The sequence below is a fragment of the Piliocolobus tephrosceles genome, chromosome 13, assembly GCF_002776525.5.
Source record: "Piliocolobus tephrosceles isolate RC106 chromosome 13, ASM277652v3, whole genome shotgun sequence".
NCBI lineage: Eukaryota > Metazoa > Chordata > Mammalia > Primates > Cercopithecidae > Piliocolobus > Piliocolobus tephrosceles.
The window spans coordinates 7,337,774-7,365,022 of NC_045446.1; the positions used below are offsets into that span (position 1 = coordinate 7,337,774).

General features: G+C 41.4%; 2 protein-coding genes and 1 pseudogene across 3 annotated transcripts in view; 2 read left to right on the forward strand and 1 right to left on the reverse strand.

Annotated features, from left to right (window-relative positions):
- The window catches only part of LOC111533669 (pyruvate carboxylase, mitochondrial-like), a 1,148,173-nt gene that overhangs the window by 161,792 nt on the left and 959,132 nt on the right, over nucleotides 1-27,249 (forward strand). The gene's annotated exons all lie outside the window — the stretch shown is intronic.
- Nucleotides 1-27,249, reverse strand: part of RCE1 (Ras converting CAAX endopeptidase 1) — a 92,025-nt gene that overhangs the window by 50,133 nt on the left and 14,643 nt on the right. For both annotated transcript variants that reach the window (XM_031933912.1, XM_023186309.3), the window contains exon 3: nucleotides 2,760-2,869. Coding sequence is in view for 1 of the 2 variants with exons in the window: in XM_023186309.3 (XP_023042077.2) it covers nucleotides 2,760-2,795 (36 nt within the window). In the remaining variant the exon portion in view is untranslated. The remainder of the gene's footprint in view (nucleotides 1-2,759; nucleotides 2,870-27,249) is intronic.
- On the forward strand, nucleotides 24,472-25,252 carry LOC111522329 (annotated as a pseudogene).

Consider the following 27,249-nt stretch of genomic DNA (forward strand, 5'->3'; position numbering starts at 1 on the left):
ATACCAACCATGGGCCCTGACCTTAACGACGCCCCTTAACAGCAGGAAGTAGCCAGACAGACCATGGCGCCCCTTTATCACTATTATCAATAAAAGGTTGGACTGTTTGGACGAACGGAAGCAAGATGGTGCACTTCCGGGTTCTTCATCCCCACCCCCAACTCTTCCCGCGCGCGAAAATGCAGCCAGCGCCCAGGGAGGGTGCAGACCAACTGAGCATGCGCCAGGTGACGTCAATCTGAAGAGACCAAGATTTACCTGGTCGCACCTGCGGAACGCCCCTGACACGCCCATGCCCCACCTATTGCCCTCCCACTCCTAGAAAAGCCGCTCTCCACCATTGAGCCACGTGGCCTTCTTGCAGCCCCACTCCTGTCGGGATGTCGGGACTGTGGGAAGTCCGTCCGAGAGCCCCATGGGGGGACTCTGCCGGCCTCCTTCCCCGGAGGCCGACAGACTTCTCCCGCACACCTTAGGTTACCAAAATAAACGTGCAGTTTTGCGCCTGACCTTTGCCTACTTGCTGGTTCTTTTGCTCGCTCTGGTGGTCTTAGAAAAACAAGACAACCTCCACTCATTCCCAGCCACCTATTTCCATGGCCACGGCTTGGAACTGTTCCATTCTGAAAATCTTAAATTGAAATGCCCCACTCTATTGTGAAAAGATGTATACCAAGGTATTAATAATGGCTGCCCTGTAAGGCCAAATTATGTATATTCTTAATGTCTGTTTTGATCATGCTTGATTTTTCTGAGGGAAACACTACTTTTGCAATAAAGAAAAAAAATAAGAGAAACTTTATCACTCTGATAACAACTTCCTATTCTTTCAAGTGTCAGAATCTCCTACAGCCAGCAAATCCGTTTTTCAGTCTCGTCAAGACCTCCAGACTTCGACCTCTTCCCACGGATTAGGTGCCCTTCCTCCATGCTAACATAGCATTCAGGGCTCACTTCTATCATCCATCCTGGGAATCACGCCATATTGTAATTATGTGTTTACTTCTTGATCTTTCTATTTATATTCCAAGTTCCTTGGGATCAAGTAATATATCTTAAGACAATGTACCTATAGATAGTATCTAGCTCACTGACACTGACTTGAACAAACACACATGTCTGGATGAATAAGTAAATATTGAAATAGCCCTGATCTATATGAGTCAGACTTTGGTTCAAGTTCTAATTCTGCCACTTAACTGTTGTATGACACTGGGAGAGTCAGTCAAGTTCTTTGAATCTCAACTTTCTGATCTGTAAAATGGGGTGATAATCCTCATCCAACCCACTTCATAGACTTGTCAGGATGCTTAAACAATATATCTAAATGTTATGTATACAAATTACTGCTTGTTCAGGCTGAAACACAGAACCTCATTTCCTAGAATTGCCCTTTTTGGTTCACTGGAATCACCATTTTATTGCTACTTGACATGAATAGTTTCAGAGCTGACTAATCATTAATTGCTCCAGATTGTTTACCCTGCATTCTCCTAAAGAAGATAAGGCACAGCTAGGGATATCTGTTGTCCTGATACCATACCCATTCCTTTCAGAATGAGCATATCATTATTCAAATATGGAGAAAGGTTGCCCAAGGGCTTCTAGGAGAATGTTTAAAGCACTCTAATTCGTTATGTCTCCACCAACTCCAAGGAAGGAAAATAGGAGATGAGAGAACTGTTAAAGGGAATGGAGAGTTAATTATCACCCTCATAAATCTGGACTACAAATAAGTCGATAAAGAGATCTCTAAACCAAACTAATAAAAATGTATCCAAGTAGGATCTGCACTGGGAGTCACTTTTTATTTTCTTTATCAGGAGATCCAAATTCAAATAAAGGCTTATTTCAGTGGTTCTCAAATTCATCTGCATATTAGGAATCACCTGGGATCTAAAAAATGTTCCAAAGCCTAGGCCATACCTGTTATGGATGGAATTGTGTCCCTCAAAATCCATATGCTGAAGTCCTAAGCCCCAAAGTGACTGTGTTTGAAGGTAGGGCCCTCAGGAGGTTATTAAGATTAAATGAGGCCATAAGGGTAGGGCCCTGACCCCAGGTCTTAGTAGGACTGGTGTCCTTATAAAAAGATACACCAGAGCCAGGTGCCAGTAGTTCCCACCTGTAGTCCCAGCTACCAGTTACTTCGCAGGCTGAGGCAGGAAGATCACTTAAGCTCAGGAGTTCAAGTCTGTAGTGTGCTATGACTGTACCTGTGAATAGCCACTGCACTCCAGCCTGTGCGACATAGCAAGACCACATCTCTACCAAAAAAAATTTCAATAAAAATAAAGAGACATTAGAGATCTCTTTCTTTTCATGCACACACAGAAAAAAAGCCATGTAAGGACACAGTAACAAGGCAGTAGTCTACAGGCCAGGAAAAGAGGCCTCACCAGAACCCAGCCCTGACAGCACCTTGATCTTGGACATCTAGCCTCCAGAACTATGAGAAAATACATCTCTATCACTTAAGCCATCTATTCTGTGGTATTTTGTTATCGAAGCCCAAGAAGACTAATAAGTACAACACCCAGACCAATTAAATCACAGTCACTCAGAGTGGGACACAGACCACAGTATTTTGGGAGTTCCTAGGTGATCTAAAGTCTGCACAGGCAAGTTTGGGAACCCAATGCCTTATTTCATTTCAGCTTGGAACTTTGAGGGACCTAGGCTTTTCTTTCCTGTTATTAGATTTGCAGAAAAATAAGAATAAAATCATTAGTAATTTATAAGACCACAACAAAACCTGCCTCAAAAGTCATCTGGAAGGGTGTTACCCCTGTCATATCCTGAGGATAGCTGCCTTCCTCTGAAGTCCAAGTCAGCTTTGCAGAGATTCCGGGCAGTGTGGACTGTATTTCTGTGTGAGAAGAAATGGAAACAAAGTCAAACAAGCAGTGTGGGTAAGAACCAGGATTTCTGGATTTGTTTATTAAACTGGTGAGACAAGAAGGCTTTTCTCTAATGAAAAGATTATCTACAAGATTTAAAATATGACTGGAAATGGCTATGCATCAGCAAATTGCTTGAACATTTAGAATTACTTTATGAGATTAGGACAGTTAACCTCATCTTTTCAATATTTTACATTTGCTAAATCAATTTTTATTTTCTGTTAATTTCCACAAGGTCATGTTTAATGCCTGAAAGCTTCAGAACTGATAGTTCTGATATTCTTGTATTTTTTAATTAATCAACTCATTATGTAATAAACACAAGTCTAGTACATGAACTAATTTAGAGCTGAGGGCTGAAAAATTCAAGAATGACTCTCAGGCATGAACCTTTTTTTTTTTTTTTTGAGTCGGAGTCTTACACTGTCACCCAGGCTGGAGTGCAATGGTGCTATCTTGGCTCACTACAACATCTGCCTCCTGGGTTCAAGCTATGCTTATGCCTCAGCCACCCAAGTAGCTGGGATTAGAGGCATGCACCACCATGCCTCTAGGTGATCCGCCTAAAATCGGGATCTTAGGGACTACTGGCGGGTGCCTGTAATCATAGCTACTCAGGAGGCGGGGACAGGAGAATGGCGTGAACCCGGGAGGCGGAGCTTGCAGTGAGCTGAGATTGCGCCACTGCACCCCAGCCTGCGTGACAGAGCGAGACTCTGCCTCAAAAAAAAAAAAAAAAAAGGAAATCTTAGAAATTGGCCAGGCATGGTGGCTCATGCCTGTAATTCCAGCACTTTGGGAGGCCAAGGCTGGTGGATCACCTGAGGTCAGGAGTTCGAGACCAGCCTGGACAACGTGGTGAAACCCCGTCTCTATTAAAAATATTTTAAAAATTAGCCAGGTGTGGTGGCAGGCGCCTGTAATCCCAGCTACTTGGGAGGCTGAGGCAGGAGCATTGCTAGAACCTGGGAGGTGGAGGTTGCAGTGAGGTGAGATTGCGCCATTGCACTCCAGCCTGGGTGACAGAGCGAGACTCTCAAAAAAAAAAAAGAAAGAAAGAAAAAGAGAAAAGAAATCTTAGAAATTAAAGATACAGTGTTTGAAATTAAAACTCTATGGATGGTTAGACTGGACACAGTAAAAGAGCAAATTTAAAAGAAAAATTAGTACATGAATGCTCACAGCAGGATTACTCATAATGGCTAAAAGTAGAAACAACCCAAATGTCCATCAAATGATGAATGGCTTAACCAAATGGGGAGTATTCAGCCATAAAAAGAAATGAAGTACTGTGATATGAAACAACATGGATAAACCTTGAAAACATAATACTTAAAGAACCCACACACAAAATGCTACATATTGTATGATTCCATTTATATGAGATGTCCAAAATAAGCAAATCGACAGAGACAGAAAGTAGATTAGTGTTTGCCAAGGCATAGAGAATGAAAGTAAGCAGAGTGACTGCTAATGAGTACACGGTTTCTTTTTCAGGATGAAAATGTACTGGAATTGGATAGTGATAACAGTTATACAGGCAAGAAGCAGTGGCTGATGCCTATAGTCCCAGCACTTTGGGAGGCCAAGGCGGGAGGATCACTTGAGCCCAGGAGTTTGAGACTACCCTGGCCAATGTGGCGAAACCCCATCTCTATAAAAAAATACCAAAAAATTAACTAGGTGTGGTGGTGCACAGCTCTAGTCCCAACTACTCGGAGGGCTGAAGTGGGAGGATTACCTCAGCCCAGGAGGTCAAGGCTGCAGTGAACCATGACCAAGCCACTGCACTCCTACCTGGGTGACAGAGTGAGACCCTGCCAAAAAAATTTTAGTTATACAATGCTGAATATATACTAAAACCACTAAATTGTATACTTTAAAATGGTTGTGTTTATGGTATATTAATTTTATATCAATTAAAAGAAGAAAAGGCAAGAGATATTAAAAATAGATCCAGAAGAAATAATGACTGAGAAATATAAAACAAAGACAGATATAAGTGCTATTTGAACAATTTTACCAAACTTCAAGCACGATAAATTTCTAAAAAACAAGGCAAAAGCAAAAATTTAAAAAGCACATAGTTAACACATCACAATGAAATCCAAAATAACAAGGATACGCAGAAAACCCTACAAGCTACCAAAAAAAAAATTAAATTAGCAAAAACACTCCATGAGTTAGCAATGCTAAATGCCAGAAGATAATCCAGTACTATCTTCAAAGATCTGAAATAACTTTGAATCTGGACTCTTTTACTTACTCTATCTATCTATCAATCAATGAATCAATCAATCAATCAATCATCTATCTGTCTGTCTATCCAAGACAGGATCATGTTCTGTGGCCCAGGCTATGTGCAGTGGTGTGATCATAGCTCACTGCGGCCTCCAACTCCTGGGATCAAAGGATCCTCCTGCCTCAGCCTCCCGACTCGCTAGAACTACAGGTGTACACAATGCCCAGCTAATTTTTTTTCTTTATATTAAACTGCTTACAGAAATTTTTGTAATTTTTTGTAGATACAGGGTCTCACTATGTTGCCCAGGCTGGTCTCGAGAGATCTTCCTGCTTCAGCCTCCCAGAGTGCTGGGATTACAGGCATGAGCCACCTCACCCAGCCAAATCTGAACTTTTAAGAGAGCCAAACTACCATTACAAAATGAGAGACTTAAAATGTTTACCAACTACAAGTCCTCACTCAAATAACCACTAAACAAACCACCATGTCCATTTAAACATGAGTTTACGTTTTTGCTGAGATCATGTGGGGACAAGGAGAAAGAATGAGAGATTATTATCAGTATCAAGCTACCTCTTCACATAGGTCTTCAACTGTTAAAGATGAAATAGATAGAAAATTTTCAATCAGATGACATTATGAACACATGGCAAAACCACGTACTGGGGCTTCTCCTCCCAGCATTAATGAAATAACCAAATGAGCCCTCAAACCAAAAACTACTATAAAACTGGATAAAATATATGAGACAATTGTTTTCAGGCATTGGGCAACAGATAGCACAAGGTTACAATCCCTTGAGAGAAGGGAAAGTCACCAGGTTAGTCCTGTGATTGCCCTGGGTGTCTGCCTGGGGAAATTTTCCTATCTACAGAACTGGGACGTGGAACCCAAGCAGAGGACAGTGGTCCCACTAAGCTGAGGAGGCAGAGAATAGATTTTGGAGTTGTGAAAGTACCTGGAATCTGCAGGGCAGGGCACTGGAGAAGAGGGAGCTGCACAGAGTAGGGTACTAAAGTATGTGTAGGAGCTCCCCATGAGTCCTTGGCCAAGGTCTGGACTATCCATGCAGAGAGTGAGACTACATACGATTCCCCAAAGAGCAGGTGCTATGGAGTTGAGAATGTAACAAGATACTAGCAAGACTTTCCAGTGCTGAAAAATGTTGGCCTTCAGGCCTAGCTAGAAATGGGGAGACCTTGTTAAAACTGCTAGTGTCTAGCTGAGATGCCCCACAGATAACGTTCTAGTAATGAAAACCATACTGTAGATGAAGATCTGCTCTAGACCCACCCGAAAAAAGTCTAAGGCCATGCGTTGACAAAATCCACAGAAGAGACAGAGTTTGGAGGCTAAATGGTATCAAATTAGAAGAGTTTGAAAAATGCATTGGCTTTCTACAAACCTACCCTTTAAAATGCATAAAAACAAGCCTGCACAAGGTCAAGGTGCATAGCCTACTAGAACAAAAATTAATACTCTCCAGAGACAGATAACATAATATAGAATATGATCATATTGTCCAGTATAAAATAAAAATTTACTAAATATGCAAAGAAATAGGAAATGATAACCCACAGTCAAGGGGGAAAAAAAAGCAACTAATAGAAACAGAACCTGAGGGCCAGGTTCATGCCTATAATCCCAGCACTTGGGGGGCCAAGGCAGGAGGATCGCTTGAGGCCAGGAATTTGAGACTAGCCTAGGCAACATGGCAAGACTCTTGTCTCTACAAAACAAATTAAAAATTAGCCGGGTGTGGTGGTACATGCCTGTGGTCCTAGCTACTCAAGAGGCTGAGATGGAAGGATCACTTGAGCCCAAGAGTTTTAGGCTGCAGGAGCTATGACTGTGCCACTGCACTTTTCAGCCTGCTGACAGAGTGAGACCCTGTCTCTGAAAAAAGAAAAGAAACAGAACCTGATATAGTACAGATATTACATTTAGGAAAGACTTTAAAGAATCTATTATAAATATGTTCAAAGGCTTAAAAGGCAGCCTTAATGAGTGAACTGATAGGAAATGTCAGCAGATAAATTAACACTATACAGAAAGAACCAAAAAGAAATTCTATAACTGAAAAGTTAAATCATTGAAATGAAGAATTCATTGGATAGGTTTAATAGCAGATTAGAGGTAACAGAAGAGTCAGCAAAATCACTGAAGACAAATAACAAAAACTATCCAATCTGGAGAATAAAGAAGAAAAGACTGAAGAAAAATGAATAAAGTCTTAGAAACCTATAGGAAAATATCAGCCAGTCTAAAATATGTGTAATGGGAGTCCCAGAAGGAGGACAGGAGAATAAAATGAGAATAGGACAAGAAAAACATTGAGAAACCACGGACAAAATTCCCTAAAATTTCATGAAAAATATTAAGATGTGAAAAGCTCAGCAAACCCCAAGGAGGATAAATGCAAAGAAAATCACATCTAGGTATAGAATAGTCAAAACGATAAAAACCAAAGATAAAGATATTTAAAGAAGCTAGAGGAAAAGCACACATTATATACAGTGGAGGTATAATATGAATCACAGCTGACTTCTTACCATAAATAATAAAGGCCAGGTCCAGGCGTGGTGGCTCACGCCTATAATCCCAGCACTTCAGGAGGCCAAAGTAGGTGGATCACTTGAGGCCATGAGTACAAGACCAGCCTGGTTAACATGGCAAAACCCTGTCTCTACTAAAAATATAAAAATTAGCCAAGTGTGCTGGTGCATGTCTGTAACCCCAGTGCTACTCAGGAGGCTGAGGCACAAGAATGGCTTGAACCCGGGAGGCAGAGGTTGCAGTGAGCCGAGATTGTGCCACTGCACTCCAGCCTGGGTGAGAGAGTGAGACCCTGTCTCCAAAAAATATATAAATAAATAAATAAATAAAGCACAGAAGACAATTGACAATATCTTTCAAAATGTTAAAAAGGAGAAAACTATCAAGCCAGATATTCCAGTGCAATATCCTTTAAAATGAAGTTAAAGTAAAGGCATTTTAAGATAGAAGATGAAATAATCTGTTGCTAGAAGATTTGCTAAAGGATTTTCTTCAGGCTGAAGATGGAAACCCAGCTATACAGGAAGAAATGAAGAGCACCAGAAATCATAAATAAGTGAATATAAAAGACTATTTTTTCCTTGAATTGTTCTTGACAGCTAACTTTTCAGCGCAAAAATAATCTCATAAGGTAGGGAATTATATGTATTTGAATATTTTAAAATACTCAAAATTGAGCAAAAAAAAAAGTATTTACCTATTCTCTTGCCAATACCAGTGTCTTAACTACTGTAGCTTTATTAGTCTTGAAGTCAGGTGGTGCCAGTCCTCTGACTTTATTCTTCAATATTGAGTTGGCTATTCTGGGTCTTTTTCTTTCCATATAAACTTTACATTTTATTTTTTGAGACAGTCTCACTTTGTTGCCCGGGCCAAAGTGCAGTGCTGTGATCGCGGCTCACTGTAGCCTTGACCTCTTGGGCTCAAAAGATCCCCCCTGAGTAGCTGGAATAGATGACCTATCTTTCCATAGCCAACTGAGCATCTTGAAACAATGGCATTGTAACAATGAAATTGAAATTCAGGGATTTGTACATCATGGTATCAAGCTAATGACTGAATTCATCCTAAATAATTTCATCCTATAAGTTTGTCCCTGCAGTGGCTCAAGCCTGTAATCCCAGCAATTTGGGAGACTGAGGCAGGAGAATCACTTGAGCCCAGGAGTTTGAGACTGTCTCTAAAAAAAAAAAAAAAAAAAAAAAAAAGGAAGGAAGAAAAGAAAAGAAAGAAAGAAAAGACACAAAGTTCAGAAAACAGAAAATAGAGGTGGTAAACACTTATTAAAAGGTTCAGATAAATATAATTAAAACTTTTAACCATCTCATTAACTTGTAAATTAGCTTAAATATTTTAAGTAATTGAAATTCCCAATGCCAGTAAAGTATGGTGAAGTTGGTAACTTTACTACAAATTTTAGCATAACATGACACAACTTTTTTTGGGGGGATGGAGTCTTGCTTTGATGCCCAGGTTGGAGTGCAGTGGTGCGATCTCGGCTCACTGCAACCTCCACCTCCCAGATTCAAGTGATTCCCTTGCCTCAGCCTCCCGAGTAGCTGGGACTACATGCTATTTTTTTGTATTTTTAGTAGACATGGGGTTTCACCATGTTAGCAGGCTGGTCTTGAAATCCTGACCTCAAGTGATCCGCCCATGTCAGCCTCCCAAAGTGCTGGGATTACAGGCATGAGCCACCACACCTGGCTGACATGACTTTTTACAAAGCAATTTCAGGGCCATAAAAATGTACACAAACTTTGATCAAGTTAATTCTATCTCAGAAAATTAATCCTAAAATTTTCAATATAGTAAAAGGCTATACGCATTAAGATATTCATTCCAGTGATATTAATTAGCACTTATTGAGAACCATGTATTCAGAATAACCACTGCACTACATGCATTATACATATTACTTCACTTAATCCTCAAAACAATTTTATGAGGTAGGTGCTTTCAAAAGATCAAAAACTTGCTCAAGACCACACAGTATAATCTCCTAGCCACTATAACTATCCTGCTATTCATAATAATGGGGGAAAAAAAGAACAAATCTAAATATCTATTAATAGAAAAATGGTTAATTTATGATACATCTTGATGGATAATTTAGCCATTAAAATAATGACTAGAAGACTATGTCATAACATGAAAAATTCTTATGTTAAGTAAAAAAAGACATAGGACATTATATATATTGTGATTACTGTGATTACAACAGTATTAAAAAAACATGATGGGCATGATGCTGGCTCAGTGCAGCCTCTCCATCTCTTGGGGCCAAACTATCCTTCTGTCCCAGGCTCCCAAGAAGCTGGGACACTATAAGTGCGCACCACCACGCTCAGTTAATTTTTGTATTTCTTTTGTAGAGACTGGGTCTTGCCATGCTGCCCAGGCTGGTCTTGTACTACCAGCGTCAAGTGATCCTCCCATTTTGGCCTCCCAAACTGCTGTGATTACTAGCATAAGCCACTGTGCCTGGCCTAGAAAAAGCATTTTAGGAAATACAGCACTTATTCATAACAAACACTGCTGGCAAATTAGGGATAGAAAAGAATTTCCTAAACTTAACAGGAGCAGGTACAAAAACTATCGCAAATATACTTAATAATAATTTTTTTTCTTTTAAGAAATGAGGACTTTCTGTGTTGACCAGGCTGGTCTCGAACTCTTAGTCTCAAATGATCCTCCAATCTTGACCTCCCAAAGTGCTGGGATTACAGGCATGAGCCACTGGTCCCGGCCAATGATAGACTTTTAAATAATCCTTCCTTGTTTAAGGAAAACAAGACACAGATGCCTAATATTACCCTTGCTATTCTATTTAATACTAGTACTATTCTATCCAGTACAATATGACAAGGAAAAGAAGTAAGCCATATGCCAGGCATGGTGGCTCATTCCTGTAGTTCCAGCAATTTGGGAGGCCGAGGCAGGCAGATCACTTGAGGTCAGGAGTTCGTGATCAGGCTGGCCAACATGGTGAAATCCTGTCTCTACTAAAAATACACAAGTTACCCAGGCATGGTGGTGCATGCCTGTAGTCTCAGCTACTCAGGAGGCTGAGGTGGGAGAGTCACTTGAATCTGGGAGGCGGAGATTGTAGTGAGCCGAGATCACGCCACTGCACTCCAGCCTGGGTAACAGAGTGAGACTCTGTCTCAAAAAAAAAAAAGGTAAGCTATATAAGGATTGAAAAGGAAAAGATGGAGTTGTCATAATTTAGAGATGCTTTGAGTGCCCATATAAAGGATCCAAAAGAATCCACAAATTATCCAAATTAATGAGGGATTAAGTAGGGTTGAAAAAATGAATACCATTCATAATAGCAACAAAAACTATAAGGCTATAGAAATAAATATAACAAAATATATCTAAGACCATTATGAAAAGAATTTAAAAGTGTTCACGTAAAAGATCTAAATAGGAATGACATAGTAAGACGGTGGGATAGGAAGCCCCAGGCCCTCATTTCCCCTACAGAAAAATCAACTCAACAGTCATATCAAATTATCTTTTGTGAGAACTCCAGAAGCCAGTTAAGAGGTTGCAGAACCACAAGTGAACTCAAATCCAACAAGAGCCACATCCAAGCAAGACCCCAGCTAAAGAAATATCCCCTCATCTGAGACATCCTAGCCTTATGGCAAAGGAAAAGAAGCTACCAGCAAAATACACATAGACTCTTAAAGCTTCTCCTGGAGGGCAACACATGTCACTTCCACTCACATTTCATTGACCCTGGCAAATTACATGACCCAGCCTTATACTGATAGGGCAAAAAGTATAATTCTCCCAGAAGAAGAGGAGACAATATTTTGAATAAATAACAGGCAAAATGGTCTCTAAAGTCAGGCAGACTTTGGCTTATAGCCATTTGCTCTTGGTTGAGCCCCTTATTCTCCTATAGAATCTATATACTGGAGATTATAGTGCCTATCTCATAATTGTGACAACTAAAATTAAATAACATTTTTTAAAAGAAAATCTAAATAAATGACAAGCTATATCATCTCACAAAAACAATACTAAAAATGTTCATAGCCACCAAATTAATCTATAATTCCATTTAATAGCAATCAAAATCACAAGATTTTTTGTGGAGTTTTTTTTTTGTTTTCTTTTTTTGAGACGGAGTCTTATTCTGTCACCCAGACAGGAGTGCATTGGCACGATCTTGGCTCACTGCAACCTCTGACTCCTGGGTTCAAGTGATTCTCTCACTTCAGCTTCCGGAGTAGCTGAGATTACAGGCATGTGCCTCTACGCCCGGCTAATTTTTGTATTTTTAGTAGAGACGGGGTTTCACCATGTTAGCCAGGCTGGTCACTAACTCCCACCTCCTGTGATCTGCCGGCCTCGGCCTCCCAAAGCACTGGGATTACAGGCGTGAGTCCCCATGCCCAGCCTAGAACTTAACTCATTATAAAACTCATAGGCAAGAGTAAAGGTTTTAAAAACCAAAGACAAGGCCAGGCGCAGTGACTCATGCCTGTAATCCCGGCATTTTGGGAGGCCGAGGCGGGCGGATCACGAGGTCAGCATATCGAGACCATCCTGGCTAACACAGTGAAACCCCGTCTCTACTAAAAATAAAAAAAAAAAATTAGCTGGGCGCGGTGGTGGGCGCCTGTAGTCCCAGTTACTCAGGAGGCTGAGGCAGCAGAATGGCGTGAACCCGGGAGGCGGAGCTTGCAGTGAGCTGAGATCGTCCACTGCACTCCATCCTGGGTGACAAAGCAAGACTCTGTCAAAAAAAAAAAAAACAAAAAAAACCAAAGACTATTCTGAAAAAGAAAAACAAGGAGGAGATATTTGCCCTACCATATAGCAAGATTTATTCTAAAGCTTTAGGAAATACAACTCTACAATACTGGCCCAGGCACAGAGATAAATACTAGATTACCCAGAAACAGACCCAAGCACATATAGAATCTTAGTATATGACAAAATAATAATATAAATTACTGGGTAAAGTACTATTCAATAATAAACTGAGTTGGGACAAGTAGCAATCTATTTGGAAAAGGATTTAGATTCCTAACTTACATCATAAATAAAAATAAACTCCATTACGAAGTCAGCTGGTTAGCAAAGCAAAACAAAAATAAATAAACTCCAGATTCACTAGATGTAATAATATATACAATTTTAAAACTTTAGCACTATTAAAGAAATTATACAGGCTGGGAATGGTGGCTCACACCTATAATCCCAGCACTTTGGGAGGCTAAGGCAGGTGGATCACCTGAGGTCAGGAGATTGAGACCAGCCTGGCCAACATGGTGAAACCCCATCTCTACTAAAAATATAAAAATTAGCTGGGCTTGGTGGTGGGGGCCTGTAATCCCAGCTACTCGGGAGGCTGAGGCAGGAGAATTGCTTGAACCTGGGAGGCAGAGGTTGCAGTGAACTGAGATAGCACCATTGCACTCCAGCCTGAGCAACAGAGTGACACTCTGTGTCAAAAAAAAAAAGAAAAAATTACATAAAATGTCATTATGACTTCAGTGTAGAAAAGAATTGTCTCTAATCAATGATTGCGGCTTTCACTTTATAAAACTAGAAACAGAAGAGCAAGTAAGACCCCAAACAAGCAAAAGAAAGAATAAAAGATCAGAGTGTAAATGAATGAAATAGAAAACAACAGGAAGAACCTGGTTCTAGCCAGACTAATCAAGGAAAATAAAAGAGAAGACATAAATAACCAATACCAGGAGTAAGAAACGAGATATTCCTAGAGATTCTACAAACATTAGAAAGATAGCAAGGAAAATTATGAACAATTTTATGCCAATAAACTCAATAACTTAGATAAAATGGACAAATTCCTTGACACAAATTACCCATACTTACCAAGGAAAAAAAGAAGCCAGGTGCAGCGGCACACACCTATAATCCCAGCACTTTAAGAGGCTGAGGCAAGCGGATCACTTGAGTCCAGGAGTTCCAGACCAGCCTGGGCAACACAGTGAGACTCTGTCTCTACAAAAAATACAAACCAGGTATGGTGGTGCATGCCTATAGTCCTGAGTCTGAGGCAGGAGGATTGCTTGAGCCAGGGAGGTCAAAGCTGCAACAAGCTGAAATCGCCCCACTGTACTCGCGCCTGGACGACAGAGACCATGTCTCAAAAAGAGAGAGAGACCAACCATATAATTATTAAAGAAATTGAATTTATAGTTAAAATATTTCCCAGGAAGGAAAAAATCAGGCCCAGATGGCTTCCTTGATGATTTGCACCAAATATTTAAGGAAGAAATTGTACCAAATATTTAAGGAAGAAATAATATCTTCTACAAACTCTTCTAGGCAATTGAAGAACAAAGAATATGTCCAAAGTAATTCTATGAGGCCAGCATTACTTGTACCAAAACGAGACAAAAACATTACAAGAAAAGAAAATTACACATATCCTTTGTGAACATAGATGCAAAAATTCTTAATAAAATTATGGCAAATCAAATCCAACAATACAGGCTGGAGTGCAGTGGCATGATCTTGGCTCACTGCAACCTCCACCTCCCAGGTTCAACTGATTCTGCTGCCTTAGCCTTTGGAGTAACTGGGAAGACAGGCATGCAACACCACACCCAGCTATTTTTGTATTTTTTAGTAGAGACGGGGTTTCGCCATGTTGGCAAGGCTGGTCTCAAACTCCTGACCTCAGATGATCTGCCCGCCTTAGCCTCCTAAAGTGCTGAGATTATAGGCATGAGCCACGGTGCCCGGCCAAGATTTTTATTTTTTGAGATAGGGTCTTGCTCTGTCTCCCAGGCTGGAGTGCAGTGGCAAAATTATAGCTCACTGCACCCTCCAACTCCTGGGTTCAATCAATCCTCGTGATTCAGCCTCCCTAGCTAGGACTATAGGCATGCAGCACCATGCCCAACTAACTTCTAGAAATGTTTTGTAGATATGGGCCTTGCTATGTTTCCCAGGCTAGTTTAGCAAGCTTGAAAAATATATAAACATCAATTGCATTTCAAATACTAGCAAGAAACCGTTGGAAAATGAAATTCTTAAAAAAAAAAAAATACCACTTACTGGCCAGGCCACATTTGCAGTTAAGTCTTCCACTGAAGTCTTGAACCCCTCAAAGTCATCCATAAGGGTTGGAATCAACTTCTTCCAAACTCCTGTTAATGTTGATGTTTTGACCTCCTCCGATGAATGACAAATGCTCTTAATGACATCTAGAATGGTGACTCCTTTTCAGGTTTTCAATTGACTCTACACACTATCTATGGCAGCTATAGTCTTATAAAATTTATTAATTAAATAATAAGTCTTTAAAGTTGAAATTACTCCTTGAACCATGGGCTATTCATGGATGTTCTGGCAGTGCATGTGACAGTCCCACACATCTGTCTCTTGCTTCAATAGTACTTGGATGGAACAAACCCAGGGAGTCCCTCTCTTCCGGCCTCCAACTGCCCTCCAATCTCCTCTCCACTTGCAACCTCTAGGATCATCTTCTCGGCCATCTCCTGCTTCTGGGACCAGCCAACACTGTTTTTGTGGTTAGCTCCTTCTTGCCAACTAGACTTATCAGAATTATTTCATCAAGTTGGAGGCAGCTGTCAATCGCTTGGTCAATTTGTATCTGTAGGCCTCCTACATCTCTCTCATTCTGGGCTTCTATTTTGACCGCAATGATGTGGCTCTAGAAGGCGTGGGCCACTTCTTCCACAAATTGGCTGAGCAGTGTAAGGGTGTAGAGCATCTCTTGAAGTTGCAAAGCCAGCATGGCAGCCACATTCTATTCCAGGACATTCATAAGCCATCTCAAGATGAGTAGGGTAAAACCCTGGATACCATGGAATCCAACACAGCCATGTAGAAAAACCTGAACGAGGCCCTTTTGGATTTTCATGCCCTAGGTTCTGCCTACACAGACCCCCATCTCGGTGACTTCCTGGAGAGTCACTTACTAGATGAAGAAGTGAGACTCATCAAGAAGATGGGCAACCACCTGACCAACCTCCACAGGCTTGCAGTCTCCCAGGCTGGGCTGGGCAAATATCTCTTTGAAAGCATGACTAGGGGCTGGGCACGGTGGTTCACACCTGTAGTCCCAACACTTTGGGAGGCCAAGGTGGGAGGACCACCTGAGGTCAGGAGTTTGAGACCAGCCTGGCCAATATGGTGAAACCCCATCTGTACTAAAAATAAAAAATTAGCTGGGTGTGGTGGCGGGCACCTGTAATCCTAGCTACTTGGGAGGCTGAGGCAAGAGAATTGCTTGAGTCTGGGAGGTGGAGGTTGCAGTGAGCCAAATCATGCCATTGCACTCCAGCCTGGGCAACAAGAGTGAGATGCCGTCTCAAAAAAAATAAACAAATAAAATGAAGTATGCCTTGTATTTATTAAACACCTGCTATATGCCAGACATTGTGCTGGGCTCTGGAAATATAGAAGTGATTAAGAAAAAGTATATTCCTTTCCTCATGGAGCTAACATTTTTCTTTTTCTTTTTTTTTTTTTCTGAGATGGAGTCTCATTCTGTCGCCCAAACTGGAGTGCAGTGGCGAATCTTGGCTCAGTGCAACCTCTACCTCCCAGGTTCAAGCGATTTTTCTGCCTTAGCCTCCCAAATAGCTGGGATCACAGGCACCCACCACCTCGCCTGGCTAATTTTTAGTAGAGACAGGGTTTCACCATGTTGGCCAGCCTGGTCTCAAACCCCTGACCTCAGGCTGTTCACCCACCTCGACCTTCCAAAGTGCTGAGATTACCGGCATGAGCCACTGGGCCCAGCTGGAGCTTACATTCTAATTAGGAAAGAATAAACAAACAAATACACCCTCCCCCACAAAAAAAAATTCCTGAAGAATATGATAGGTGCTATAAAAGAAATAAGCCTAGTAATGAGGTAAACTACTTAGGTAGGGTTGTCACGGAAGGCCTCCCGGAAGAGAGGACATTTAAGCTGAAATATAGAAGTAGAAGTGGACCAACCAGTTAACACAAAAAACGAGGGGAGAAATATCCCAAGTAAAGGGAACAAGTACAAAGCCTCAAAGAAGAGAAAGGGCTTTGTGTGTGTCAAGGAACAGAAACTAGTCCAATGTGGCTGGAGTACAAGTGAGTTGAGGAAATAATAGTTTAATATATAATGTTTGGAGAGGCAGAAATGAGCCAGATCATTCAGTCTTGCAGTTTATGATGAGGTGTAAATTTTTCAGTTTCAATGCTAAGAAGGGGAATGATGCAATCTACTTTTATATTTTTTAATTACTCTGATTGCTGTATGGAGAATGGATTTGATGCTTAGGGGACAGATTGAGGCTGAAGATATGGGGAAAGGAGATGAAGCAGTCAAAAACATAAACAGAAGCCTTCAGTACCCTCTATGTTCCAGGCACTACAGGAATTACTTAAAATAAATTTTCTCATTTTAGTCTTCCTAACAACGCGAAGTGTTACTATTTCCTCTTCACAAATGAGAAAACTGAGGCACAAGGAGGTTATGTAACTTGCCCATAATGACAAAGCTAGTAAGTGGCTAACCAGGATGGTTCTAAATGTTACAGTCCTATGCTGTTCCTCTAAATTTCTCAGCCTCTTTTTTTTTCCCCGTTTGAGACAGTGTCTTGCCCAGGCTGGAGTGCTGTGGTGCGATCTCGGCTCTCTGCAACCTCTACCTCCTGGGTTCAAGCGATTCTCCTGTCTCAGCTTCCTAAGTAGGTGGGGTTACGGATGCCTGCCACAACACCCAGCTAATCTTTTTTTTTTTTTTTTTTTGGAGCCAGGGTCTTGCTCTGTCACCAGGCTGGAGTACAGTGGTGCGATCTTGGCTCACTACAGCCTCCACCTCCCGGGTTCAAGCCATTCTCCTGCCTCACCCTCCCAAGTAGCTGGGATTACAGGCATGTACCACCACACCCAGCTAATTTTTTGTATTTTTAGTAGAGACAGGGTTTCTCCATGTTGGTCAGGCTGGTCTCAAACTCCTGACCTCAGGTGATCCTCCCACCTTGGCCTCCCAAAGTGCTGGGATTACAGGCGTGAGCCACTGCGCCCAGCCTGTCTTATTTTCTAAATGTATGTTTGGTACAACTTAAGTTTTTATTATGTCACACATAATGCTGCTACATATAATGTCGTGTTTCCTATTTCACCCAAGTCTTATCTAGATTATACAATGGTTCCATTGAACCTGACTAACAGCATGGAAGATGCTCAGTAAATGCTGGTTGATTATTGAAGTGCTCAGTTTCAGATATAGCTTTCACTGGCATAGATCAGGGGCGGGTAAACTTTTTCAGTAAAGGGTCAGCTAGTAAATATTTTTCATGTTATGAGCCATATACTTTCTGCTGCAACTGTCACAACTACCCAACTCTGCCATACACTAGGTAGCTTAAACAAAGCGAAATTTATTTCTCACAATTCTGAAGACTGGGAAGTCCAAGATCAAGGTGCCAGTTCATTTGGTTCCTGATGAGGGCTGTCTTCCTGGCTTTTAGATAGCTGCCTTCTCATTGTGTGCTCACATGGCCTTTCCTCAGTGGATACAAGGGAGGGAGAGGGAAAAAGAGAATAATCTCTCTCTCCCTTCCTCTTCTTATAAAACCACTAATCTCATGAAGGCCCAACCCTCATGATCTAATCTAACCCCACTTACCTCCCAAAGGCCCCATCTCCAAATACTATCACTTTGGGGGTTGGGGCTTTACCATATGAATTTTGCTATTTGTCCTTTAATTGTTGTTGTATAAGTTCTTTATGTACACTGGATACTAGACTTTTCTTATCTGTGGATTATTTTTTCACCTTTTTTTTTCTAAGTTTTGGAACTAGAGACCTTTATTTTCCAGCTTTTTTTTTTTTTTTTTTTTTTAGGTATAATTGATCTTTTCACTTTCTTAATATCATCTTTTGAAGCATAAGAGTTTTTAATACTGATTAAGTCCAATTTCTCTACTTTTCCTTTGGTTGCTTGTGCTCTAAATGTCATACCCAAAAAATCATTGCCTAATCCAAGGTCATGAAGATTTAAACCTTTCTTTCTTTTCTAACAGTTTTATAGTTTTAGTTCTTTGATCCATTTTGAGGTGATTTTTGTATGTGATGTCATCTGACCATTTTTCAGAATGTAGCCATAAAGTCAGTAGCCATAAAGTCTACTCAAGAAAAAACACAATATCCCCTCTTCCCATTCCAGCCAAATTCTACTATACCACTATAGGGAGACAACTCTCCTTGTGTCCCCAGCTGAGAAGACTAAAGATGTGTGGTAACCCAGAAGGACAGAGTTGGAACAATAAGTGCCCAGCTGATTACTCAATGAGGAATTGTAAAAGTTCAAGCATTTTAAGCCAGCTAGGTACAAGGCAGGTTAGCTCTCATGGGCTGCTGAATAAAAGCAGTTATGTACCACTCAGCCAGAGCATGAGCCAGCTCCCAGGATCTCTAATAATAAGAGCTATCCTTTTCCTCCTGTTTAATCTATCCAAGTTGAAAAGGAAAAGGATTATGTCAGGGTTGGTAAAAACCACTTCTGTCAGCCGGGCGCAGTGGCTCACGCCTGTAATCCCAGCACTTTGGGAGGCCGGGGCGGGCGGATCACGAGGTCAGGAGATCGAGACTATCCTGGCTCTCTGGTGAAACTCTGTCTCTACCAAAAATACAAAAAAAAAAAAAAATTAGCTGGGTGTGGTGGCGGGCACCTGTAGTCCCAGCTACTTGGGAGGCTGAGGTAGGAGAATGACATGAACTCGGGAAGCAGACCTGAGCAAGTAGGACACACTGAAACAATCATGTTTCACTGACAGACATTTATGATAGAAACAGTTCTATATAAATGGATAAGTATACACATAAATGAATATATAAATGGAATTATACCTAAGTGGATAAGTACTCAACGCAGACTAGTAGTACACATTTAGTATGACACAGTGACAATTTTTTAAACACATTAAGAACTTATCTATCTTAATGGGCATTATTCTTCAAAGTAGAGGGGCCTATCCTCTTGAGAGAAGGCCTTAAATCTGGCCTGAGGTACTCAGACCTAATATAATAATAAATAAGGAATCATTAAAAGGAAGAATGTAAGCTATATTTAAATTAGTAAGAATTATATATTATAAATGCAGAATTAACAAAAAATCAATTACATAATGAGGAAACAAAAAAGGAGAAACCCCTCCCCCACCATAAAAACCAAGATTTTTAACCCTGGAGAATTATGAATATGTCAATATCACTGAAAGGAATGCAGACATTATACAGTAAGTTCATTTCAAGAAAATGAACCCTATTTTAGACATGTTACACATAATATTTCACAGGAACTCTCAAATGGAATAGCCTAATTGACATTCAAAGCTATTCCTTTGGAGTTTAGGAGATGTGTCAGTGATCAAGAGGGGGAAAAATAAGTCTCATCAGCATAGTTAATGTTAGTTAAAGTCTTAAAAGTAGAAAAGCTGTCTGAATTGAATGTAGAATAATGATGCAGAATAATGAAGGGAAGAAAGGCACCTTAGTGACTGAACTTTGGGGAATATCCTCTGGGTTATGAGAGAAGCTCTTTGAACTTACACCTCCATTACAGTACTAATCACACTGCATTTTATTTGCAAAGCTGCCTCTATTTCCTGTGACTTCTTTGTGGCAAGGTAGATGTTTCAATAAAAGTTTACTGAATAAACGTATAAATAGTTAAGGACTAGAGAAGAAAGGGGAAAAAAGAGAAAATAAACCAGTAGAGAAGTAGGTGAGTAGGGAGATTACAATGGTCATTGTTTGTTAATCCAGCATAAATAAAATACCCAGAAATATGAGCCTATTTTGTACAGGAATTGATCTAAAGTATTCCAGATCCAGAGAAAAAAGTACCTGGATACAACCCTGGTAGAACAGACTGAAGAGTAAAGGAAACTGAAGCTGATAGTTCTTCAGCAGTTCAGCTCCCCTGAAGAGGGGTCAGACCACTTGTTTTAGACACTGAGAGAAATCAGCCAAATAATGAAGACAACAACATAAACTGAATTCAGAGATATATTAATTTTGTATAAATATATAATTTTTTAGCATCTAGAGAACTGATGAGTAATGAATCCAGCTGCCAGAGACTCCCTGATGAAGCTAATTAAACAGTGAAAGATCAGTAAATGCAGCAATTTAAAGCAGCTTGCTACTAGTTTAATAGTGTCAGAATCTCTAAATAATAATAGTAAAAAAGGCATAATTAATAGTGCATAAACCAGGGAGCTAAGGGATTCCTGTCTTAGTCTTCACCAATTTCCTTTGGGAGGTTCACTGAGTAATTTTTGTTACTAATTAGTAAGAATAACTAGGTCAGGAATGGTGGCTCACGCCTGTAATCCCAGCACTTTGGGAGGCCGAGGCAGGCGGATCACCTGAGGTTAGGAGTTCGAGACAAGCCTGGCCAAAATGGTGAAATCCCAAGTCTACTAAAAATATAAAAATTAGCTTGCTATGGTGGCAGGCACTTGTAATCCCAGCTACTTGGGAGGCTGAGGCAGAAGAATTTCTTGAACCTAGGAGGCAGAGGTTACAGTGAGCCAAGATCCCGCCACTGCACTCCAGCCTGGGTGACAAGAGTGAGACTTCGTCTCAAAAACAAACAAACAAACAAACAAAAAGAGTAAGTAGCATTATTGAGTGGAGGTTAATATTAACAGCCCTAACAGCTGGAGAGAAGACTTTAGGCTGCCGTTGGCTACTAAAGGTGATTGACCATGAGCAAATGATTCAATTTTAATTGTGTACTTGATGTGCAGTACTTCTTCTTTGTACAAAGAGTTAGCTACTCACAATTTATCACAATAAGGATTATTGTGAGTTTGCTTTGAGTTTTTAAATGAAATTGCTTTGAGTTTTTAAAATAACAGTTCAATTAAAACTAAGTCACCATGACAAACATTGTCTAGAGTTTGTAGTACTGGCATAATGAATATGTGGTTATTCCATAAATGATACTCAACTCAATACCCACTCCCTAAGAGTAACAATGATAATAAAATTATTCCCTTGTAGTTACATGGCTTTTCACTTTTCTCAAAGCATTTTCACAAATATTAGTCAAACGAATAGCCTTATATATGATCTGACCACTCCTTGTACAAGCATATTAAGTGTGGGTTTATTTTGCAGGGAATGCTCCTATCTCCTTCCCTAGTGCTAATAATATATTCCCTTTTATTTATATAGTTTTTTTTTCTTTTGAGACAAGATCTCACTCTGTCACCAAGGCTGTAGTGCAGTGGCGCAATCACAGCTCACTGCAGACTTGACCTCCTGGGCTCAAACGGATCTCCTGCCTCAGCCCTCAGTAGCTGGGACTGCAGACATGCTCAGCTGATTTTCACGTGCATGGCTGATTTTCGTATTTTTTGTAGAGATGGGGTTTCACCATGTTGCCCAAGGCTCAAGCAATCTGCCTACCTCAGCCTCCCACAGTGCTGGGATTTTAGTCAGAGCCACCGTGCCTGACCAGATTTTCACTTTTTTTTTTTTTTTTTGGAGATGGAGTCTTGCACTGTCGCCAGAGCTGGAGTGCAGTGGCATGATCTCAGCTCACTACAACCTTCACCTCCCAGGTTCAAGCGATTCTCCTGCCTCAGCCTCCCAAGTAGCTGGGATTACAGGTGTCCACCACCACCCCCAGCTAATTTTTTTTTTTTATTTTTAGTAGAGACGGGGTTTCACTATGTTGACCAGGCTGGTCTTAAACTCCTGACCTCGTGATCCTCCCGCCTTGGTCTCCCAAAGCGCTGGGATTACAGGCATGAGCCACCGTGCCTGGCCGATTTTCACATCTTTCAAAGTAATTTCACAGATACTAACTGGAGCAGGGCCACTAGGAATGATCTTTCCCTTCTCTGCATCAACCCAAAGACAGTAATTCAAAAATGAAGAGTAAGGAAAAACTTATAAATAATCTAGATGTTTTGAAGGCAGTCAGCCCATGATGCCTGAACTTGGATTCAGATCTCCCAAAAGTCTCAGAATCAGAGCAAACTCTTCAGGACAATAGCTGATGTTCTCTTTCTTCTAGGCATAGGCTTAAGGAGGCAATAGAATAGAGTAATTAAGATATCTTCACTAGGGGCATAAAGGGAGAAACCAAATCTATCTTGTTCACTACTATAACCGTCTTTAAGTCGAACACAAGGCCTAATGCATAGTAAATGCTCAATAAATCATCATTGTGATTAATACTAAAGGGAGAACATTCTTACCAAATACAGAATGTTCTGGAGCTAAAATAAAAATCTTAGCTGGGCAGGGTGGCTCACACTTGTAATCCCAGTGTTTTGGGAGGCTATTGCATGAGAGCTTGAGACCAGCCAGGAGTTTGAGACCAGTCAGGGCAACAAAGTGAGATCCCATCTTTAGAAAAAATTTAAAAAGAACTGGGCATGGAGGTGTGCACATGTGACCCTAGCTACTCAAGAGGCTGAGGCTGGAGGATAGCTCAAGCCCAGGAGCTTGGGGTTGCAGTGAGCCATGATCACACCACTGCACCCCAGTCTAGGTGACAGAGCAAGGCTCTGTCTCAAAAATAGTAACAGGACAGGTGCAGTGGCTCATGCCTGTAATCCCAGCATTTTGGGAGGCCGAGGTGAGAGGACTGCTTGAGCCCAGGAGTTCAGGACCAGCCTAGGCAACATAGTGAGACCTCATCTCTACAAAATAATAATAATGATGATGTTTAAAATCTTTTTTTTTTTTTGTTTACTTTTCTTCCACAATTAGTTTTTAAATGTGTTCAAAAAAAAAATTAATGTACTCACACCAGGTAGAACCTAAACAAAATTAGGGTCACAGAGCAAAAGCAGAAGTCTGTTAAATATCCAAGGATACAGACAGTTGGAAGGTAGATTCAGAGGGCCAAGACAATTTACAAAGGAAAAGGGGAATACCTCTGATCACTTCATTTAGCAAGCAAGCATTTTTAAGTCCTCATTATTTTTTATTTTAGAAACAATCTTACTTTGTCACCCAGGCTGGAGCACAGTGGCGTGATCATAGCTCACTGCAGCCTCAAAGCCTGGGTACAAGCAATTCTGCCTCAGCCACCTGAGTAGCTGGGACTACAGGTATGCGCCACCACGCATGGCTAATTTTTTTATTTTTTGTAGAGATGGGGGTCTCAATATATTGCCCAGGCTAGTCTCTAACTACTGGGCTCAAGCAATCCTTCCATCTTGTCCTCCCAAAGCGCTGGCATTATAGGTGCGGGACACTTCACCTGGCCTGTCTCCATCCTTCAATTAAAAATTACTTCAGAAAAGAAGTTTCAAAAGGTAGAATTGTTTCCTATATATTTCTGTCTTTAGAGTATTCATCTTGCAACTGAGTTGTAAAAATAGTTTGTTTTCTTTGATATGACCAAGATAAAGAAAGGTACTGGCCAGACCCGGTGGCTCACGCCTATAATCCCAGCACTTTGGAAGGCCGAGGTGGGCGGATCACAAGATTAGGAGTTCGAGGCCAGCCTGACCAACATGGTGAAACCCTGTATCTACTAAAAATGCAAAAATTAGCTGGGTGTGGTGGTGCGCACCTATAATCCCAGCTACTCAGGAGATTAAGACAGGAGAATCGCTTTAACCCAGGAGGCGGAAGATTGCAGTGAGCGACGATCTAGCCACTGCTCTCCAGCCTGGGCGACAAAGCGAGAGACTCCGTCTCAAAAAAAAAAAAAAAAAAGGGTACTTTGGGCGCCTAGCCCTGGGTTGTCCTTTGCATCCGCACGTGTTCGCGGTCCTTTCCACCATGCTGTCACTGCGGCGCTGCGTGCCCCAAGTGCTGGGCTTCTGCGCCGCTGGCCTCCACACCGCCTGCGCCTGCCGCGCCTTTCCGGCAGCTCCTGCAGCCCGCGCCCCGCTGTGCGGCCGGCCCTTTGGGCTGCTCAGTTTGCATGGGTTCTGCCGCCTCGCGGGCACTGAGCCTGCGGCTGGGGGTGCGGCGTGCGAAGGAGACAAAGCTTTTACTGATTTCCTGAGTGATGAAATTAAGGAGGAAAGGAAAATACAGAAGCATAAAACCCTTCCTAAGATGTCTGGAGTTTGGGAGCCGGAACTGAATGGGACAGATGCTAAATTAGTGCGGAAAGTTGCCAGGGGGAAAAAAAATCACTGTCACTTTCAACATTAACAACAGCATCCCACCACTTGATGATGAGGAGGAACCCTCCCAAGGGCAGAAGGTTGAAGACCCTGAATTGACATCAACTCCCCATTTCGTGGTTGAAGTTATAAAGAATGATGGCAAGAAGGTCCTGATGAGGTTGGACAAGAGGAGGCTGAGCGACATCTTCTCTATCAGGGAAGTTAGCTTTCAGTCCACTAGTGAGTTTGAATGTAAGGATACTAATTATACACTCAAAACAGATTCCTTGGACTGGGCCTTATAGGACCACCTGATGGATTTCCTTGCGGACCAAGGGGTGGACAACACTTTTGCAGATGAGTTGGTGGAGCTCAGCACAGCCCCAGAGCACCAGGCGTACATTACTTTTCTTGAAGACCTCAAAAGTTTTGTCAAGAGCCAGTAGAGCAGACAGACACTGAAAGCCATAGTTTTATGGCTTTCCAGTGAACACATCCTACTATGAAGCTAGACATGTGCTTTGAAAGGATTATCATCCTAATATCATGGAGAAAAAATACCAAATTTAAATTCTATGTTTTGCACACTCATTTACTATCTTTTTTTTTCTTTCTTTATTTTTGAGACGGAGTCTCTTGCTCTGTCGCCCAGGCTGGAGTGCAGTGGCGCTATCTTGGCTCACTGCAAGCTCCGCCTCCCGGGTTTATGCCATTCTCCTGCCTCAGCCTCCCGAGTAGCTAGGACTACAGGCGCCCACCACCACACCCGGCTAACTTTTTGTATTTTTAGTAGACATGGAGTTTCACCGTGTTAGCCAGGATGGTCTGGATCTCCTGACCTCGTGATCCGCCCGCCTCAGCCTCCCAAAGTGCTGGGATTACAGGCATGAGCCACCGCACCCGGCCTATCATTTTTTTCTATACAAATCGATTGTTTCTAGATTTTTGTATAACATGATAGACAATAAAATGGGTTTATGTCCTCCAAAAAAAAGAAAGAAAGAAAGAAAGGTGCTTTAATAATTGAGTTGCTATAAATTTGGGTATAAATTTTTAATTGATTTGCATTTTACAAAGCACGAAGAAAACTTGTCATTAAAAAATGGTAATACATTTCATAAACATTTATTTTATAACATTATACCTTTCCAATGTAGCTTTTTGGTTGCCCCCATTTTTTTGTTTGTGATCAAGTCTTGCTATCTCCCAGGCTGGAGTACAGTGGTGTGTGATCACGGCTTACTACAGCCTTGACCTCCCAGGCTCAAGCAATCTTCCCACCTCAGTCTTCTAAGTAGCTGGGACTACAGGACTATAGCTGTGCACCACCATGCCTGGCTATTTTTTTTTTTTTTTTTTTTTTTTTGTAGAGAGGGAGTCTCCTGATGGTGCTAGGCTGGTCTTGAACTCCAAAAAGTTCTACTGGATCAAGCAATCCGCCTGCCTTGGCCTACTAAAGTGCTGGGATTACAGGCATGAGCCACTGTGCCTGGCCAGTTGTTGCCATTTTAATACACAGTATGTTTTCTTTTCTTTTCCTTTTTTTTTTTTTTTTTTTTTGAGACAGACTCTTACTCTGTCACCCTGGAGTGCAATGGCATGATCTTGACTCACTGCAGCCTCCACCTCCTGGGTTCAAGTGATTCTTCTGCCTCAGCCCCATCAAGTAGCTAGGACTATAGATAGGCGTGCACCACCATGCCTGGCTAATTTTTGTATTTTTAGTAGAGATGAGGTTTCATCACGTTGACCAGTCTTGAACTCCTGACCTAGGTGATTCGCCTGCCTTGGCCTCCCAAAGTGCTGGGATTACAGGCATGAGCCACTGGGCCTGGCCACAGCATATTTTCTTAAAGCAAGGACAGATGCAAACTTTTAAAAATCTACTAATATTCCAGATTTAGTCTGGGAAAGTTTGTTTTAAAAAGTTATTCTGTAAAACTCGCAAATTAACAATTCATTAGGAAAAATAGGCCAATGGATAATACTTATGAAGCACACAACCATAAGAAATAAAAATGAAAGCATTAGAGTTCTAAGATCATTTTGGCCTCCTTAAAATAAATGTTATGGCCTTTGGCTTGTAGAGTATTCTTAAGTCAAAAAAATAATACAAAGAAATTCTGCCAGGCGCGGTGACTCACACCTGTATTCCAGCATTTTGGGAGGCTGAGGCAGGCGGATTGTCTGAGCTCAGGAGTTCGAGACCAGCCTGGGCAACACAGTGATCAACACAGTGATACCCCGTCTCTACTAAAATACAAAAAATGAGCCGGGCATGGTGGCATGCACCTACAGTCCCAGGACTACTCAGGAGGCTGAGGCAGGAGAATTTCTTGAACCCAGGAGGCAGAGGTTGCAGTAAGCCAAGATCGCACCACTGCACTACAGCATGGGTGACAGAGTGAGACTCCATCTCAATAAATAAATAAATAAATAAATA